Below are 20,288 nucleotides of genomic sequence, written 5' to 3'. Positions count from 1 at the left end.
ACCATAGGCAACACACGCAGGGACGAGAATATGACCGGTACCAACACCATCCACAGCGATGCCAACAGCAGCAGCAACACCACCACCGGCGGTAGCAACAACAGCAACAGGTGCAATGACATCACAGAAGTACATGAGGTGCACTGGGAACTCTCTCAAGCAGTGTATTTCCCATAATCTGTCTTCCTTCGGAGTCCTGGAAAGGAGATACGTGACATCGCTGGCCAGCCATATCTGGCAATTATGAAACGAAGAGATTACATACTCAATCACATGGAAAATACTCAAGAACTCAGGCGCCTACATCAAAGGGACGGCGCCAGGGGGAATCCTGAACTCCAGGACAGAGATTTTCAGACCATGCTTGCAATTCAGAAAATTCTTGCTGGTTTTTTTGAATCTGCAGGGCAGCACCACAGCCGGAAACCAATAATCAAGGCAGAAGAGAGACAGTCATTTACCTTCGTGGTGCTTTGGTTATAGTCTAGTTACCCGTATTGTAAATCAGGTAGTTCATGAAGGAGTCAAGTATAGTGAAGAATTCTGGGTAGAAGTAGGGGTTCACCAAGGATCAGTCCTCTACCTAATCTTATTCATCATAGTCCTCCAGGCAATAACAGAGGAATTCAAGACAGGCTGCCCCTGGGACCTCCTCTATGCTGATGACCTTGCTCTCATAGCTGAATCACTACCAGAACTAGAGAAGAAATTTCAGGTGTGGAAGCAAGGTCTAGAATCGAAGGGCCTTAGAGTCAATGTAGCAAAAACCAAAGTCCTAGTAAGTAGGAAGGTAAACAAATCACAAATCGCTTCACAAATCCCTTGCTCAATCTGTAGAAAAGGTGTAGATAGAAACTCCTTAAGATCTACCCAGTGTAAAGTATGGACACATAAGAGGTGCTGCAATATCAAAGGAAGGTTAACCAGGATGATAGCTTTTGTGTGCAGCAGATGCACAGGGGCAATAAACACTGAAGATGTTTGGAAAACAGATTCCATCACATGCCAGTGGGAGAAACTAAAAGTTGTTGATAGCTTCCATTACCTAGGTGACCAAGTTTGTAGTGGGGGTGGGTGCTCTGAGAGCATTGCCACTAGAATAAGAATAGCCTGAGCAAAGTTCAGAAAGCTCCTACCTCTGCTGGCAACTCAGGGTCTCTCGCTCAGAGTGAAAGGTAGACTGTATGGTGCATGTGACACAGCATTTTATTAACTGACACATTCTTTTAAGAGTTCACTTCCATCACCCTACCTCTTCCTTATTGACTTATGCACTGTGCTTTGGGTAGTTTCACCCAAACTTCATTCACAGTCTCATCAGATGCTGGTCCTTCCTTTTCCCAAAAATATTATGATACTGTGCTTGAATGTCTATATTCATATCTAAACATTGGTATTTGTGGGACTGACTTTTCAGCTTGTCCTGCCTTGAGTGACATGTATCAGAAGACTGCCTTAATGGAAGAGATTTGCTTCCTCTCTGTCACAACTTTCATTGTAAGATGGTGTCTTTCCACAATCCCATTTCAACCCAATCTACATTCAGCTCTGAAGAAGCTGCTGATATTCCACCTGTCAAGCATTTTCTTCAGCAGCCTTGAATGACATGCAGTGCTGTCAAACAATAGTTTGTCAACTAGGCTATTTTCCGGGAATATCTCATTCAGCACTCCTACAATTTCAGACACAATCCCCATCCTAATTTCTTTCCATATTGCTCTCTCTTCTTGCCTACAGTCAGTTGAGAAATCTGATCTTCCCTGTTAATGCATCACATTGATCACTAGTCTTTTTTAGTCTTCATTCACCTGAATCTTATCTGTTTCATGCACACTGAATATGGGGTCAATGGAGTGACACCTGCCTCGGCTCTTGAATGCCAGGTCCTGTCCACTCTCATATTTTGCATGTTGTGCAGCGTTCTCACCTCTGAACTCACCAGTCAATACATCACAGTTGTCCCACTCTGTAAATCCTCTAACACCTCCAACTAGAGCTTTCTTACTCTAGTAAGGACATCTGCCTTATTTTTTTTCTTTCAATACTACAAAGATTACAAGCAGCTTCATGCTGAGCTCAGCCACACTCTCAGGATTCCTAGGCGATGCTTGACAATCATTTCTGCAGCCTGTTTCTTTTGTATTCTCTTCTGATTGGTGATCACTATCCATATATTGTGACTTAGGACAACCTATTGAAGGCCACTGACCAAATTTGTGGCTGGTGCAAAGTCCCTTCTCAACCTAAGGTGACATGGTGGTGAAATAGAGAAAAGAAACAGGTCTGGAAGGACTGGAAGTGTGGTGATAGCCAAAAGGGAGGCTAGGAGACAGGTATATTTAGCCAGGGGGAGAAGTTTTCCAAGGTTCTGCAATGTGAGGATCAGAGACTTGAAGTATTTTGAATTGCAAGACAGTGTGTGTGAGAAAATTGTGGTATCATAGGAGAGAAATATGTCCACACAGATGATGGTTCTCTTGATTTAATGATTTTGCAAAGTGGCTTGGAAATGCCATTATGAAAGGCTTTTAAATGTAGAGAATGCATTGAAAAAGGAGAGTCTGCCAAATGTAGACCCATCTGAGGGACCAGCTTGGTAGATAAAGGAATTAAGGATACGAAGAGAGGAAAATTCCCCAACCCATCAGGAATCACCCTCGAGATGCTTAAAATATCTGGTGGAGTAGGATATGGCCTAGTCACCCATATAGTTAATCAGGTTGTCCACAAGGGAGTCATACCCAACAATTGGTATAGCAACAATATAGTCAGCTGCTACAAAGGCAAAGGTAATACCTTAGATAGAAATAATTACAGAGGCATCAAATTGCTGAACCAGGTTATGAAAGGGTCATAGCTCAATTAATTAGGAAGAGAGTTAGTGTAGATGAGATGCGGTTTGGATTTGTGCCAGGCTGGAGCATGACTGATGCTATATTCCTGGTTAGGCATTTGCAGGAGAAGTATCTAACCAAAAATAAACCTCTGTACTTGGTTTTTGTCGACATGGAGAAAGCTTTGACAGAGTCCCCTGCTCCCTTATCTGGTAGTCAATGCAGAAGCGAGCACAGATGAGTGGTTAGTGAGAGCTGTACAAGCCATGTAAAGAGATGCTGCAAGTAAGATGAAGGTTGGCAATAAGTATAGCAATGAATTCAGTGTACAGGTAGGTGTTCACCAAAACCCCTTTTGTACAAGTAGGTGTTCACCAAGACCCCTTCATCTTAGACCTCTTTTGTTTATCTTAGTCCCCCAAGCTTTAACAGAGGAATTCAAGACCAGCTGCAAGCAAAGTTTATTGTCCAATGAATGAGAGGTAGTCATAGGTGGGCTGGTTACACCCAGGTCACAGGCTATGGTCTCACCTGACTTGTCGGGTCTTCTCAAACACAGCATATCTCCAAAGGTCTGTGACATTAGTCATTGCCTCAGTAAGGCCCAATGTACGAAGGTCGTGCTTCACCACCTCATCCTGGGTCTACCTCTTCCACAGGTTCCCTCAACTGCTAGGGTGTGACACTTTTTCAAACACATGACCGTACCAGTGCAGTTGTCTCTCTCTTGCACACCACATCTGATGCTTCTTAAATCCAACTTTTCTCTCAGTGTGCCTACACTCTGTCGTGTATGCACACTGACAATCACCTCTATGCAATTTTATAAGAATGGGTAATAATTAGGGAACTTGAAGATAGCTGATGATGATAGTGATGGTCAAAGTGCCAGTGATAGTTTTGGGTTATAGTCTTTTAAAGAAGGACATAAAATACAGTTAATAAACAAACAGAAAATATCAGAAATAGAAGCAAGACAAATTATATCACTGTTATAACAATGCCATATCTTTATATATGTTGTATATTTCCATGTTTAAACACACAATCATTGGGAATAGCAAACTACCACCTTTCTTACAGATGAAAGAGAAACCATGCTGGAATGGACTTACATGTGAAAAGCTTCAGTTTCATTGGTTTTCACTAACCAATAAAACCAGACAGAGTAATGCATGTGAAATCTTAAATATTATTTTAATTCTACACTTTCATCATCGTCACTTTTATTCTCGAATGATTAACTTGATTGACAAATCTCTCTGGGGTATTTTCTTCTGTTCAATAACCATTCACATGCTACGTGCTTCACCTGGCTGTTAATCGTTTGAAATTAAAATTCATTTTTACTTAATTCATCATCCTGCACTTTTTTCACTGTGACAACACTTCATTAGATACTATAAGTTGACACTATTGATGTCATTCTCCCTGCCATTCAACAGAAGACTCCCAGCTACTTTAATTCAAATCTTCTGCCAACATTCTTCTAAATACATCTACTTCTTCTATTTGTCTCCAAATTCTATCAACAACTTTTTGACTATATCTCTTCCTTGCTCAAGGACATAAATCTTACTTTCCCTTGAAGTCATTGTTCTCTGTGCTATTTATTAACACTCGCAACTTTTCTTAACTTGCAGACTCATCCCATACTGATGCCACTGGTACAGAAACTGAACCTTTTGCTGTCCTCAACATCAACTGGTTTCATCCTCAGTATGCATCACTGACCAACAGACATTTCATATATCCTTGATCTTTTTTTTTTTCATGCCTCCAAACCATCACAGCTTCTTCACCTACAGGGCTGCCCAACAACTACCTTATTGTACCTACCTCACATACTACGCAATGTCCTCTCCCCATAGGCTTCAATTTAGATGTTTGCATTGAGGCTTTGCCAATTCTATGCTATCTTTGGCAGCATAGGTACTTCACTACAACCCATCAGGAACAGCTAAGCAGGAGAGTAAAACCATATTTTTGTCCCTTCTCTTCCCACACACAACCAAATCTCATAGCCCAAATATCCCAAGTAGTTCATTTATGGCTGAATTATAGTAGTTCAGGTAAAAATACATAGCTCAAAATGTTTGGCAAAAAACAAAAAAAAAAATCACCCTACACTCTAGAAGCTGGGTGGGTTTTATCTAGCACAAGGACATGTGCATGATCATAAAATAAAATGGCAAGATGATGATCTTGCCAGTATTGCTGAGCTCAGCAAAAGCCATTCAGTGTGTAGGGTATAGGTGATTTCCATGCTGTCGCAAGCTCTCCAACATACAAAATGCAACCAATCTTTTTAGTCTTATGATAAAAGGATCTCTACCAATTTTGTGGAATCTTTTTTCATTCCAGGTATCAACCATAATAGTCCTGTTTTCCTGCCAAGAAAAACTTTACATTTGCTTTTAAATCCTCACTAAACAGACCTTCTCCAACACTATCCATTTCTACTTTATCTTGCTCACCACTATATATCATCAGTGGATCATATTCTGTCTTTGATAGGGTCTTTGTTCAGGTCACATTCAAAATGAAATGAAGCATGTGCATATAGGTGCCACCTAGTAGTTTCAAGCTTTCTCACACTTGAAAGTTACAAAATAAGGAAATTCTAAGCTTTCAGCTCATCTATATGAGCAGTCATCAAAAGACTGTAGTCCTTTTTGAGATAAGCCTAGTCAGAACAAATATAATAACAGTTTCCAATATAACAGCTTTGGAAAAGTTAATACTGGAAGCAATTTAAAGAAAGAGAATGTAAAAAATTATGTTGCTTTATTAATTATCATTTTTACAGATACTGCAAAACTAAATTAAAGAGCAGAGCAACTTGATTGATTTCCAAAGTTAAGTGAGCCAATCAAAAAATATCATCATCATCTATGTTATCAATTAACAGCTGTTCTCATCATAGTACGCACTAAGTTATTTAACTGTCAGTAAATTCTGCTGGTCTCTTTTCAACAAATGCTGTCATTCCTTCTTTTCGATCATTCTGGAAAATAAGTAAAGTAAAAATTTAATTAGGATAAATTAATTGCAATGAACAACACACAATAGTAACTACCTCACTTACTCTCTCATCCTCTCCTCAAAGTTCTAGATCTACATGTAATGTACAACATTCTTCTAAAAAAACTTCCACCCTATAAGTTTCTTAGCCTCCATTTGATACCTGTAACAGAGTATGTTATTAGTGCTGTTGCACTGCTGAAGACTAGGACCTAAGACTCCCAAAGACTGCAGTTAATGTTGATAACTGCAGGAAAAATAAGGGTTAGGACAGAATTCCAAAGGGATGATATTCTGAGAAGTAAGAATTAAGAACAAGTTGTTGATGGTGGGATGGAGATTGAACATGGCATAGACGAGGAGAAAAGAAATGAGGAGTGACTTTACTTTAGTGGGCCTAAATAAAGCGGGGCAAAGGAGATGCTGTAAAGATGCATCAAACTGATAGACCAAATTATGAAAGTAAGAGAAAGCAATGTAGCACAACTAATTAAGAAAAGAATTTGCTTAGTTGAGACAAAATTCAGATTTATGTCTGGATGGGGTACCAGTGATAACCTCTTCCTAGTGAGACAATTCTATGAGAGGTTCTGTAGTCTGGAGACACTAAAAAAAAATCTAGGTGAAGAAAAATGGCTTTTGAAAACAATGTATTGAGATGTCACCATCAAGGCAAGAGTTAGGAATGAAATCAGTGAAGAATTTAGCTGGTAGTGTCCACAGTTCAGTTCTCAGCACCTTCCTGTACATTATAGTTGTCTAGACCAGGGGGTCTGCAAGGATAAGACAGGGGGTCCGTGGACAGCAAATACTTTTTATGGGCAATTTGATTTTATATATGTTTTTTAATCGAAATCTTTTAATTGACAATAAACCTATTTGTTAAATACTGTTAAATAAACAGATGTAAAAATATATTTATTTTAAGCAAATATTTATGTATAAATTTCATAAGTGTTTATAAGGGGGTCCCTAAGGTAAAGCCTGAAATATAAAGGGGTCCGCAAGTCAAAAAGTTTGAAAACCCCTGGTCTAGACCATAACAAAGGTGTCTAAAACTAGGAACTCATGTATGGTAATGAGTTGGTACTTGTGGTTGAATCTATTCAAGAATTAGTGAAGAAATTCCAAATTTGGAAGCAATGCCTAGAATCTAGAGGCTGCACAAGTAAACCTAGCAGAGACAAAAGTTTTAGTGAGCAAGAAAGCAGGACTTGGGAATATCATGGATGAGCTGACAACACTATGTAGTAGATGTATAGGAATGGTGAGTAATAGCAGCACTCATGAAGTAAATTATTTTAAATGTAAGAAGACTCCTGCAAAGTAGTTGATAGCTTCCATTACCTAGGTAGTCTAATTAGTGGAGTGGAGTCGGATACCAAAGCAGTACGAGTAAGAATAGATGTATGAAATGCAATGTTGTATAGAACTTAATGTATGAATGCGTGGGGGGGGGGGGGATAAGAACATAAATGAGCTGAAAAAAGAAAAGACTGGATATAAGATGAATCAGATGTGGTATGCAAGAGAGAAGGTACAAGTACAGTGTATTTGATCTGTATAAATGGAAGGCAAAAGCTGATTTCACAAGGCTGAACTTTACAAAAGAGATGGCAGGACTGCAACAAATGGTGAGACACTGTGCTCCTGAAAAAGACTCATACAACCAATGCAATCATAGAAAAATGGACATATATGCTTTTTAAAGCTTAGTCAGGAGATGGAACAGTGTGTTTAATCTTTGCAAGCCCTTTGTGAGCACGATTTGATATGGTTGATGTTCAGTTTCAACATCTCTTAACTGATGTCTGCAGGGAAAATGTGGAGAGGAAAGAAAATTCCAAAGAGAAGGATTAGCTGTAAGGCACTTTACTTTTTTTTTTTTACACTAACACCATTTGTTTCAGATTTTCAACAATTTACAATAATTACATTCCTGATGGCAAGTGACAAAGGAGTTGTCTGGAACTCAGTGCAGAATTACCATCATCATCATTCATTGTCATTTTAATGTCCACTTTTCCATGCTCACATGGGTTGGAAAGAAGTTGTGGAGGCAGACTTTTTATTGCTTGATGTCCTTCTTGTCATCACCCCTCACCGGTTTTCAAGCAAAATAATATTTCCCCATGACCAGACATGTCTCAAAAGATTGGAAACAAAGAATACCACTTACACTACAATGATATTGACAATTATCATGCAATGTCATGGCAAGAAAACAGTAACACACACACACACAATGGCTTCTTTTCAGTTTTTGCCTACTTAATCCACTCACAAGACTTTGGTTACTCTGGAGCTATAGTAGACATTTGGCCAAGGTGCCATCCAGTAGGACTGAACCTGAAACCATGTGATTGGAAAGCAATTTTGTGCATATCATATCGGATTAATAAACTTACAGTAGCAAAAGTACTGTGAAACACCCTCTTCTCAAAGTGACAACCTTCTTGGAGAGTCATCTCAAATGCTGAAACAGATAAAAAAAATACAGAAGATGAATAAATAAGCATAAATTATATGGTGGTGGTGGTGATGGTAGACATAGAGGTAGTGATACAGATTATTGTTGGGGTTTAACCCAGGTCAAGTTTAAATGGGCAGCAGGCAGAAGATCAAAGGTATTCTTGCTGTAACCATTCTATCTTTATTTTAATATTACATTATCCATTATCTTTCCATTTTCAGGAAAGATAATGGATAAAGGAGGGAGATATGAGGTGGTAGTAATTGTAGTAGTGGTAGTAATTAATAACAGTGGTGGTGACAAGAATGATGATGATGGTTACAGTATTGGTGTTAATATGGCAGTTATGATAGAGGTGAAAGTAGAGTTGATGGTAATGATAGGACTAAAGTTAATGTTGGTATTAGGGGAAGTTTAAGAAGAATGATTTGATAATGAAAATAGATAAGATGGTAGTTATAATGATTATGTTGGTGAAGGTGAAGATAGCAAGCATGGTAGTATATATTAGTATTAAGGAAGTAATAAATATAGAAACTATGGTAATGGTTATGAAGATCATAATGAAAATGCTGGTAGTGGAAACCACTATTGCCATTGATGTTGAGCAACTTTGATTAACTGTGCTTGGATAGACAATTGAGTATCCAATTGTCTATCCAAGGAAGTATCCAACTGAGAATATGGGAACTATCAACATGACAAGCATCCTAAATGTCCTAGTTTGGACTAGGACTAAACTGTTGACTGTGTTAAGAGCACTATGATATTTAGGGCATGTTGTATTTGTTTTATAGCAAGAGACCACATAACTTAGCAATGAAAAACAAGCAAGTTAGAGAATGATTTACATGTCCTGTTTTTCTGGATCACTTAGCAGTTAATAAGTAGCAGAAACTGGAAAAAAAAAACACCAACAGATATCTTGTTAGCCTACAGAGTCAAGATTAACTTCCTGTGAGAATTGACTGGAAAGAGATGAATATCACCAGTTAACTTGCTCTAGGTACACTATATGAATACCAAATCTTCAGTAATGCTTCTATGATCTAACAGATTTTGAGACCCACTTATTCATATGTAATCAAAGGTTCTAATAGTGGAAACGACAAGGATGGCAAGATTGATTCTATGCACAACTTTAACTCTAACACTGTAGGTCTTAAGGAACAATTGATACTGCACCATTTTGGTGCGTGTGTGTTTTATGTTTGTCTGAATCACGGGGAAAAAATAGTGATTTTAACATGTTATGATGTCTATGTCTGCAAGATGAAATTCACAAATGTAATTTTAGTCAATATATAGCTCCTTATAGATCTAAGTGTATTAATTTTTGTGCATGGTATACATGTGCAAGCAGTGCATTATGATGTAAAAAGAATGTATATTTCTTAAATTTCATAAGACATTTAGGAACTAGTACATAACTCTTTCACAGTATCAAGCAGATGAAATAAATTTACCCTTGATATATTGCCAGTTGTTCTTAGGGCAAAATCTGCACATGATCTGATATTATTCCAAACAGGTAAATGAACTGAGGTTTACAATGAATCAGAACCCAAGATCTGCCAGTTGGTAGTTCAATACAATATCCACTCAGCCATTTCACTTCTCTTGTACTCTGGCTAAAAAATTAAGTTAAATTAAATTAAACTAGAAAACTCACCTGCATTGACAGCTTCTTTGCACATCATTGTTATCAATTTAGATTGATTGGCAATTGTCTCGGCTGTTTTCAATGTTGCTGACATCAGTTCATCTGCCGGGACCACTTTACTTACCAGACCTGAAAACAACAGCACCTTAATATCATCATCGACATTAGTTTTACATCAATATACTTTTTTTTCTTGCAGTGATACTTTGCACATATTTGCAATACTGCAGCTTTCCATGTATATTGACTGCTGACGCATGTTATGGAGCTGTAGTAAGTGTTGTTGTTATTTAAGCATTCCTATAATGAAAGGGATTCCAGTTGTGACCATCCCATCTTATTCAAATAGTGTATCCTGAACAATGTTATCAAATATCTGCTTCCCTTTATACGATGGAAGAGTAAAATTTGAGTGATTTAGCTGCTGTTTTCAGCACCTCAAACAGTCATTTAAAGGGCTCATTGGCACATACACTGGTGTCTCCAAGTGGTGGACAAAAAATCAATCTGAAGAGAAGTGACTTTTACTATAATATATTCAGCGTAGAATGGTTTTGTTAGTGCTATAAGACATTCCTGTTTCTTACTGGTTTGACCTTGAGGAATGGGCTGTACTTAGTCTTTAAAAGACCTTTGAGACTGGTGAGATTGATATGGCTAATATTTCCTCCACTTGAACAGCTGTAAGTCATTGGCTTAATGCATGATATCTATTGCAATTTGTCCTATTGGAGTAATTCCTGTTCCTCCAGATTATATAATGGCTTTAAAAAATTACTTATTTTCTTGTTTTAAAAATGTAATTAAACCTTGTACCACCAACTCTCTTAGTGATTTCAACTATTGGTCTGCAATCATCCTGGGGCATCATCTTCAAGGGGTTTTAGTCAATCATGTTGACCCTAGTTTTTATTTCAGTCTAGTACTTATTGATCTCTATTTACTGGATGGCAAAGTTACCATTTGATGCAAAAGGATGCAATTTAATGTAGTTTTACATACACAAGAAAAACAAACAAACACTAACACATATATGCAATGGGATTCAACACAGTTTCCGCTAAATTTCACTAACATGACATTGGTCAACATGGAGCTACAAATGAAGGCAATTGCCCAAGGTACTGTGCAATGGGTAAACACTTTAACCCAATAGCTATATGACAGTATAAATAAAGGCAAAGAGGGTTTTTTTGTTTTTGTTTTTTTTTATCTGCCAAAATAAGAAGACATTACAAGTGTCAACCATCTTAACTTGTAAGAGATCAAGAAACACTGTACAAAAAGAAACGTTTTCCCCAAACTATAACAAAAATATTGTTGGCATACCTGACTTTTCTGCTTCAGCTGCTGTTATCCTATTTCCTGTAAGAACTATTTCCATAGCTTTGGACTTCCCAACAGCTCGAGTAAGGCGCTGTGTACCACCAGCTCCTATTTAAAAAAATACAAATGAAAATTAAACAATCAGTTTTTCCTTTTTTTTTTACTTTAAATTACAATAAAATATACTTTATCTTTAAAAAGTCATAATTGTGACAGAAATATCAAGATATACAGATGGGTGCAGATATATGGGTGTGTGTGTGTGTGTGTAACAATGTGCATGACTGTTGTTATTTCAGTTTCAATATTTTTATAAATATGGTTGGCTGTCTGAAAAAAAAAAAACAGATTTTATAGCTTAGCCAGAGAAGGAGGGGCTCTTAAAACTAACCAAGGAAAGAGAGGAAGAAACATTGAGAGTCACACATTTCTATGTAGGATACTGCATCAATAAATTGACCTGGTTCAAATGCTTGCAACAGAGCAAACTTCACAAAACACACCATATGGTCAGTTGGGTATGTTAAACTGGGTTATGGATTATGTCTAGCATCCAATAACAGGTAAAGTTCATCTGGTGTGCTTCTACATAATTCCTATCTACCCAATTTCACTCAGAAACCTTGGGGCAAACAAAGGCTAATCTAAATGAAAGACACTAGTCCAAAATGCCATGCAGTGGGATTGAACTAAGAACCTAGAAATATCAAGACCATCTGCCTGCCTTGTTGATATACGAGTCACAGTAATTTTTAAAGACAAAGAAACAGCGGTGATGATAATCTTTTGACATCTTATTGGCAGAATTGTCAGGATGACATATAGAATGGTTCATGGTATCTTATTCTGACATTTGGCACTCTAAGTTCATATACCCTCCAAAGTCAACTTTCCCTTTCATCTTTTGGGGTTAATAAAAAATATCAATCCAGAGCAGTGGATCAGTGAAACTGTTAGAATGTCAAACTGAATACCTTCTGGTATTTATTCCACCTCTTTGCATTCTGAATTCAAATCCTGCTGTGGCTTACTTTGGTAAGCTTAATCCATAAGGAGCTTAACATCACCCACTGGCCTCTTGAGTGCTTTTAGCAGACTATTGCAAACATTCAGATAAGGTCTCCAGTTTAACAATATCCTGTCAAGCTAAGTGAAAATCACTAATCTGGGAGGTCTTGTGAAGGGCCATGTACATTACCTTCTCTCCTGATTTAAAAGATAAAAATAATTGTGGTGTGTATGATGATATTAGTAATTTTTCTTACAATATATAAATCTTGTATTAAAGAGAGGAAGCAGAGAAGGAAGAGAAAGAAAGGAAAGAGAATTACCTGGGATTGTGCCAAGAAGGATCTCTGGTTGGCCAAACTGGGCCTTCTCTGAAGCATAAATGATATCACACATCATTGCAATTTCACAGCCTCCACCTAACTGGAAGAAATATTTCATAAAATGTAGAAACATTTCATTTACTTTAAAACAACAAATATGACAAACATGAATAATTGTAATATATTTGGTTTTGTTTAAAGTCGGGGATAAAAATTTAGTTTTGCATATTTATTTTATTTTCTTTTGTTTGTTTTATTCACTATTTGATATTTTAAACAGATTAAAGTGAGTGCCCTTACCATAAAACAAAAATTGCAATTGAAACATCAAAATTTGCTAAAAAATTTAAAATTCTGGCCTGAAATGTCTAAACCACAGTGGAATCTACAGACAAAAAAAAGAAATCTATATTTGTACTATTCAAGAATGCAATTCACAACACCTAACAAGTTCAGCATGATAAAATCAAATCTCCAATATGCTCATCCTTGTTTTCCTAGTGGTTGAGAAGATACTATAGCAATTGAGAACTTGGACCACATCAGGAGATGTCCTAACAAAATTCTTGAAAATCATTTTGACATTTCTACATTGGTTCATGTTAAAAACCTACATGGCAACCCAATCTAACAAAAGAATATTTCATGAACTTTGTATGGCTCTGTAACCTTCAAACTAGAAAACCAATTGAAAATATTACATTAAAAAATATATATATTGAGATACATGCATGTGAGTTTGATGATGAATTTGAGAATCTCATAACAATAGAAATGGTTGGATCTCCATGAGATTCTGTAGCTGCTGTTAGTATAAATACTTTGATAAATGGTTCAGTCAGTAGAAGTCAGAACTTTTAGTGAATTAAAACTTGCAGAATCTTAACACTATAAATATTAAAAAAAAACCTTTGAAACACGATTGTGATTGGTAAAATTGAGTCCTATTTTCCTCCTTCGCAAATTCATTCATTTATAATTGTTTTCAATGTTTAACTGATGAAAATAATCATTTAAAGACTACATAGCCATCATAAAGTTGTGAATTATACAAACCATTTTTTAAGAATGAAAATAAGGAAAAGCAGCTGTAAACATTTATTTGCTGAAGTAACCCATCATCATTTTATGTCTGCTTTTCTATGAATTTGTGAAAAAGATGGAAGCAGTGAATTTGTGAAAAAGATGGAAGAAATGTTCTAATAACATACTCAAAATGTGCACCACTTGATGAATGTTTCATTTCTAATTACACTTTGATTAAGTCTCATATCTAAATTTCATTCTAAAATGCACAGAAGTAGCTAAAAGACTTACAGCATAACCATTAACAGCAGCAATTATAGGCTTCTTCAACTTGGTGATAAGATCCCAGTGACCAAGAAAATTAGAGCCAACAACATTAGCATATTTCTGGTCCTTCATTTCTTTGATATCAGCTCCAGCTTGAAAGTGAAAAAAAAAAGGAATTCAACCCAATGTTTAGTCAAATTTTTACAAAAAGTGACATAATTTTATTATTTTGTTTGGTCATTGTCTTTACATTCTAGGTTCAAATTCTGTCAAGGTCGACTTTGCCTTTCATCCTTTCAATGAAACAAGTACCAATTAAACATTGGAGGTCAATGTAATCGACTAACCCTCAGCCTCAAATATCAGGCTTTGTGCCTATAGTAGAAAGGATTATTTGTTCAGTAAATATATAGAAGCACAGCAGTGTAGTGGATTTGAATCTACTAAGATTCACATCCACTACACAGCACCAACAGCAAGTATTTTCGACTATACTCTGAGGTTAACCAATTCCTTATGAATGGAATTTTGGGAACAGAAACTGTAAATAAGCCTGTTATAGAGGCATATACACACATATACATGTATATGAACCTTTTGGTAATGCATACCAGCAAAAAAAATAAATAAATAAAAACAACACAAAAACCAATAAACTGGTGCTTTTGAATGAAGTTACTTGTTATATTTGTTCCACTAGAATTATACACTCACACCCTTGTCTCTCTCCTTCTCAGCATCATAAATATAATGGTTGGCCAGATAGATACCTGCAATAATGTTATTTTTCACAAATATGTAATATATATTTTAAAAAGTAAAGAAAGCAATTAGCCAGCCAAACAACTGCCCAACTTTTTCCATTACTTAATTATCTATCTTTAAACTAGTATCTCACCAAAGATTACATGAATTTCTTGGCTAAATAGCTCATCTACCAAATCCACTCACAAGGTTTTGATCAACCTCAAGCTACAGTAGAAGACACTTGCCCAAGGTGCCACACAGTGAGACTAAACCTGGAACTACGTGATTGTGAAGCAAATTTGTCACCATCCAGCTAATTTTTTTTTATCCTTCTAATGTTTAAGCCTATGGTAGGTTAGCAATGCAAAGCTGACAATCTTGCAAATACCTCCAGGCATAGTAAATTACATTTTGAGGTTACATGATACTTCAGTTAAAGAAAGTAAAAAACTGTCTTATTTACTGCATATTAAATGAATCATGGGAACATGGCAAAAAATGTAATAAACCAACTAAAAATAGTTCAATATACTTTGTCAAGTTCGTATAATTGTTGAAATGGAGTTGAACCGAAAACGTCTGGGGGATAAGTGGCAACAGGTGGACAATTCTAAGAGGTCACAAAATAGAGAACAACAATAAAAAAATGATAAAGCAACAAACAGCATATATTTGATGAAAATTGATGACTGGGTGTTCAAAGCTGAAAATTATGGAAAGAAAAGGGGAAGTTTTACTCTGCAGTGAGAGAGCAATTGCTAATTTGACAGACTGAAATTAATCCTTACAAAATATAACAGAGAAAAACCCTAATAACTTACCTGCAAACGCTTTTCCAGTACCAGTTAGAATTAAGCACCCAATAGTAGGGTCAGTATCAAATTCATTAACCACTTGGTTCAATTCGTCAAACAGACCATTACATAAGGCATTCAATGATTTGGGTCTATTTAATGTAATGACACCAACATTATTTTTTGCACCCATCTTTTCGACTTTCACATACTCCAGCTCTGCACCTGCTGAGAACAATAGATAGATAGTTATAAATATAATTTTCTGAAAGTCCAGTGCATAGCTCTGATTTCATGGCATCTAAAAATGAAAGACATTTCTTCTGGCATAGGAGACCATTCTATAACAGGTAACTTTCTAATGCAATCTGGTCCTATTCTCAGGAGTCAGCTAATTAAAGTATGTATAAGTGAATTACCAACAGAAGATTGAAATCAAAATCCATGAGCTAATTATCAATTTTGCTTCTATATGCCATGACTTGCTTTCTTCTTCTTATTATTATTCAGGTAGTGAGCTGGCAGAAGCATTACCGCACTGGGAAAAATGCTTAGCAGCATTTCATCCGTCTTTATATTCTGAGTTCAAATTCCATTCATGGTTAACTTTGCTTTTCATCCTTTCAGGACTAATAAAATGAGTACTGGGATTGGTGTAATTGGCTTAACCCTTCCCCTGAAATTGCTGGCCTTGGATAAAACTTTGAAATTATTATTATTGAGAGAGAGTATTGCATGCCATACAAAGCCCAGTATAGCCATCATGACTATCCATCTGATAAGAGTACACCAGGCACATGCATCACAACCATATGTGCACAGCATGGTGATCTCATATCAAGATAAACAACGCATGACCTTGCAGATGGAGCCCAGTTAGAATTTTCATCAGGTTGAGTAGCCCATCCCACTCAAAAGGTCCCTGAATAAGGGTTGTTTAAGGATGTTGAATGAAACACCCATGTTTTCAGAGGTGAATTATTCAAGCCCCAAAGAATTCCTCTCAACACATGGCTATGATGCTCCCCCACTACTTCTGCTCATGATCAGACACACATATCGTCAGCCACTAAAGGACATACTAAACTAGTTAAGGTCAAACAACTGACAAGCAAATTTGTGGTACTGAGCAGAATATTTACTGTAGCCCATCTTTTATACCAAAACAAAACAATGTACAGGATAACACATCCAATCAGTTAAGATCAGAAGCCATGAGAGCCATTGCCTTGTACTGCATCAGGGCATTTATTATTATCATTATCATCATCATTAGCATGCCAGGCAAAATGCTTAGCAGCATTTTGTCTGACCTTATATTCTGAGTTCAAATTTCACAAGGGTTAACTTTGCCTTTCATCCTTTTGGGGTTGATAAAATAAGTACCAGTTGAGGACTGAAATCATGAAACAATCATGAAACACAAATGATTGGCTGAATCAGCAGAAAATGACAAAAGAATTATTCTGTAATATCTCAAACAAGAATACCAATATTTGAATTATTTTTGCAGCAAAATTCAATTTGTTTAGTAATTGTGAGTTTTTGACTAACAAGGTAAAGAGAGTTGATATTTGATACCATCAGAATGCAACATTTTTTTTTATATATTATGCATTTATGAACCATAGCAGAGTTATAGGATTCACTCAAAGAGGGAACTGGAAGCAGTTGACTATAATTGCTCAACGGAAGAGTTTCTGTTTGATTTAAATTGGATAGCTGAGTGGATAATGTATTGGATTAACTATGAGTGAGTATTTCAAATTCACTGTGAGTATTCAATAATGTAACTGGCTAAAACACTTTATCACTATAACTATTTTTTAGACACTATCATCTTGCTATCTAATTTAAATCCAACATAGATTCTTCCATTCAGCAATTACAGTGTATCAAGGACTAAGAAGTACACATCAGTACACATGCCACCCCTCTATATTATCATACTCATCCGTATTTACAATTTGTTTGTAAAATTTCAATTTTTCAACAAGGAAAAAAAAACCAAAAAAAACCCCAGGACTTCAAGCAGGCTATCCACATGCTAGAAATAACAGCAATAACATAATGAAATTTTGAAAATGCGATTTTTGAAAAATTTTTTCAGAATCGAATCCTCCATAACCAAAAACGTGGGTTTCTGTAAAAAAAAATCAATATAAATCCATTTCACCCGAATTTATGACGGAAAAATCGGATCTTATGAATTTTCCAGGGTAACAAGTGCGAGTTGCACCTGTAGTGAAATTTCTTAACACCTGTTACACAAAAAGACACGATATCACAAGTGAAACACCTTTTATCATAGGTCTGCTCTGCCAAGGCTGCCCTGTTAACTCTTCACTATCATAAGTTTTTCAGATCCTATGTTTTATACTCTAAGTTGCCATATGTGTAATGTCGCGCGACGACGACGATGTACTGGTGAAAAGAAAAATTCTCATAATAGAAGTTCCCACCATGTTGAGCAAGTTAAACGTTCCAAAGTACATTAGCAAGTACTGCAAACAACACCATTCTTAGAATTAAACTAATGTACTTAGAGTTCTTTATGTTTAATTCATAATAACAAATTAATTCCCTTCGTTATTCGAAAGTGCCGATATATGTTAACAGGTGAAAACTAGATAAAATGAAGCATTAAAAAAAAATATTGGACAAGATTGCATAAGACGTGAAAAAATTGATTTCTTTTCTTTTTTTCTTTTGTCCTAATATCACTGAACCTGCTTAACAGTCGTGCCCTTCATAGTGAATCGTGTATTCGGCAACAATTAATTTTCAATAGCTTGGTTCATCTTGGTTAGAAATAGGTACCAGATAATCGACAAAAGAAAAAATAACTTTGAAAGCGGTTTCCCTGCATGTTCGCAGTCTAGTAATAGAAACAGAAATCAGTAAAATGGGAAAGCAAAGAAAGCAAGCTGATGGTGAGTGTAGCAGGAAATTTGAAGAACTGACGAGTGATAGTTACTTTACAGTTCTGAGTTCAAATTTACCCCTGCATTTGAGGGCAGCAACTGAAAACGATTATAGAGTATTTTCCATTGAGTACTCTTGAACAGCTCTCAGTCCAATGGGTTACGAGGCATTAACGATTTCTAACATAGACACAAGTCCACATAAGTGGGAGGAAACAGTCGATTAAACCCACTCCTCGACTGATGCTTGTTTTATCGACCTTACTGGGATTCGAACTAGAAATATAACTGACTACTACAAGGCATCGTCGTTCTACGGCTTTTGCCAATTATCACCCTTAACGTAAATTATCAAAGATTGTCTGTCTTCAAATATTGATTATAGACACGAGATTTCTCTAAAGGTGGGCAAATTTCAGAGTTAGGCAAACTGGGTCATGAATATACATAACACAGAACTGAAGTATTTTTTAATAGAATAAAGGGCGAGAGGGGCACGGATGAAATACCTTTGATCGTACATGTATTGAATCAGGGTTGACCTGGAGCTAACAATACAGCCCCTGGGATAATATTTTGCAAGTAAACAGAAATTAAAGAACACATAACATGCAAGAAAAGTTATCAAAATTCAAGTGGAGTGGCAAAGCTAATTTAGAGATATTAGGAGCATCAATAAAGTTGAAATACATTAACTGCTTTGATAGCATTCTCAAACCCAATTATTGAGTACGGTTAATACAGATTATAAAACATGTTAGAATTATATATAAATATATATATATACGAAAAAATATAAATTTTCCTGGAAGTTAGGAAGAATTTAAGTGGACTCTGTTGGAATTTCCGAAAATTGTCCCCCACCCCCATTCCAAAACACTTTCACCGGAAATTTTTGTATATTCGGATTCTACATAGTAAATACTATATGCATAGAAAATTTCATTAAAAAATATTCATTTTTCTGAAAGTTATGACCTCCCAAAGTCTGGTGGGTAAAACCCTGTAGTTATGCCTATATATATATATATATATATATATATATATATATATATATATATATATATATATATATATATATATATATATAGTTTTACAGTTGGAATATTCGGAAAATACGAAGCAAGTTAAAGTGACCTTTGAACTACAAAAACAAAAATGTAAGGAATATTTTGATTCGTAATTTACCTGATGAGAAAAATCGTGACAGAGGAAGAACTGTGTTTTGCAGAAGTAATGGGCCATTATATCTATTGTTATTCCTAATTATATGCCTGATCGTGTTAAGTCCCCGCAAAGCCATGATCACCTTGAATGAAAGATAAATCTCGAACCGCAATTAACCGAACTTCTATTAATGCGTTACACGATGCATGTAAGCGAATTATATATCAAGTGCGATAACTCTGAATGCTGTTGTTAACCAGGAAGGATAATTCGATTTTTCGGGCTAATGCAATATTGAACGAAAATTGTTTACGTATTTTCTTTTATTTGGCACACAGGCCATGACACAGAGGGGACAGCACAAGGACACAACAAAAACAAAACATTTAAAGGCTGGAGTTATACTTCAGTTAAAAATCAAATATAATGAAATCGGATGAAATTACACAGTATAATGAAATCGAAATGAATTTTAAAATTATATGTTGTTATATTTTCCGGGTTCATGTTCGACCCACCTGTTCTTTTACTTTTTTTATAACTTTTTATAATATCCACATTTTTTTTATTTTAATTTTTCCTTCCGTCATTTCCTTCTTTTCCGTTCAGACCGGCCACGCTAGCGTGGTCCCATTTACTCTCAACCTCCTTACGACATTTGTCCATCTTTTTTCAAACACTCTTCTAGACAGGTGTCTTCTCTCCAGACTGA

At 36.0% G+C, this 20,288-nt stretch overlaps 1 protein-coding gene across 1 annotated transcript; it reads right to left on the bottom strand.

Moving 5' to 3' along the window:
• Window positions 1-5,604: 5,604 nt before the first annotated feature.
• LOC106872368 (enoyl-CoA hydratase, mitochondrial) lies at window positions 5,605-19,820 on the bottom strand. The gene is made up of 8 exons (XM_014919339.3): window positions 19,598-19,820; window positions 15,513-15,713; window positions 13,969-14,096; window positions 12,652-12,751; window positions 11,324-11,428; window positions 10,004-10,123; window positions 8,267-8,334; window positions 5,605-5,841 (listed from the first exon to the last, which is right to left on the bottom strand). The coding sequence occupies exons 1-8, from the start codon at window positions 19,710-19,712 to the stop codon at window positions 5,776-5,778; spliced, it is 903 nt and encodes a 300-aa protein (XP_014774825.1). The 5' UTR covers window positions 19,713-19,820; the 3' UTR covers window positions 5,605-5,775.
• Window positions 19,821-20,288: the final 468 nt, after the last annotated feature.

Source organism: Octopus bimaculoides, chromosome 3 (genome assembly GCF_046866305.1).
Source record: "Octopus bimaculoides isolate indiv1 chromosome 3, ASM4686630v1, whole genome shotgun sequence".
In the NCBI taxonomy this organism is placed as follows: domain Eukaryota; kingdom Metazoa; phylum Mollusca; class Cephalopoda; order Octopoda; family Octopodidae; genus Octopus; species Octopus bimaculoides.
Note: the sequence above shows the minus strand (reverse complement) of the source record. Positions and strands in the feature narration are given on the sequence as shown.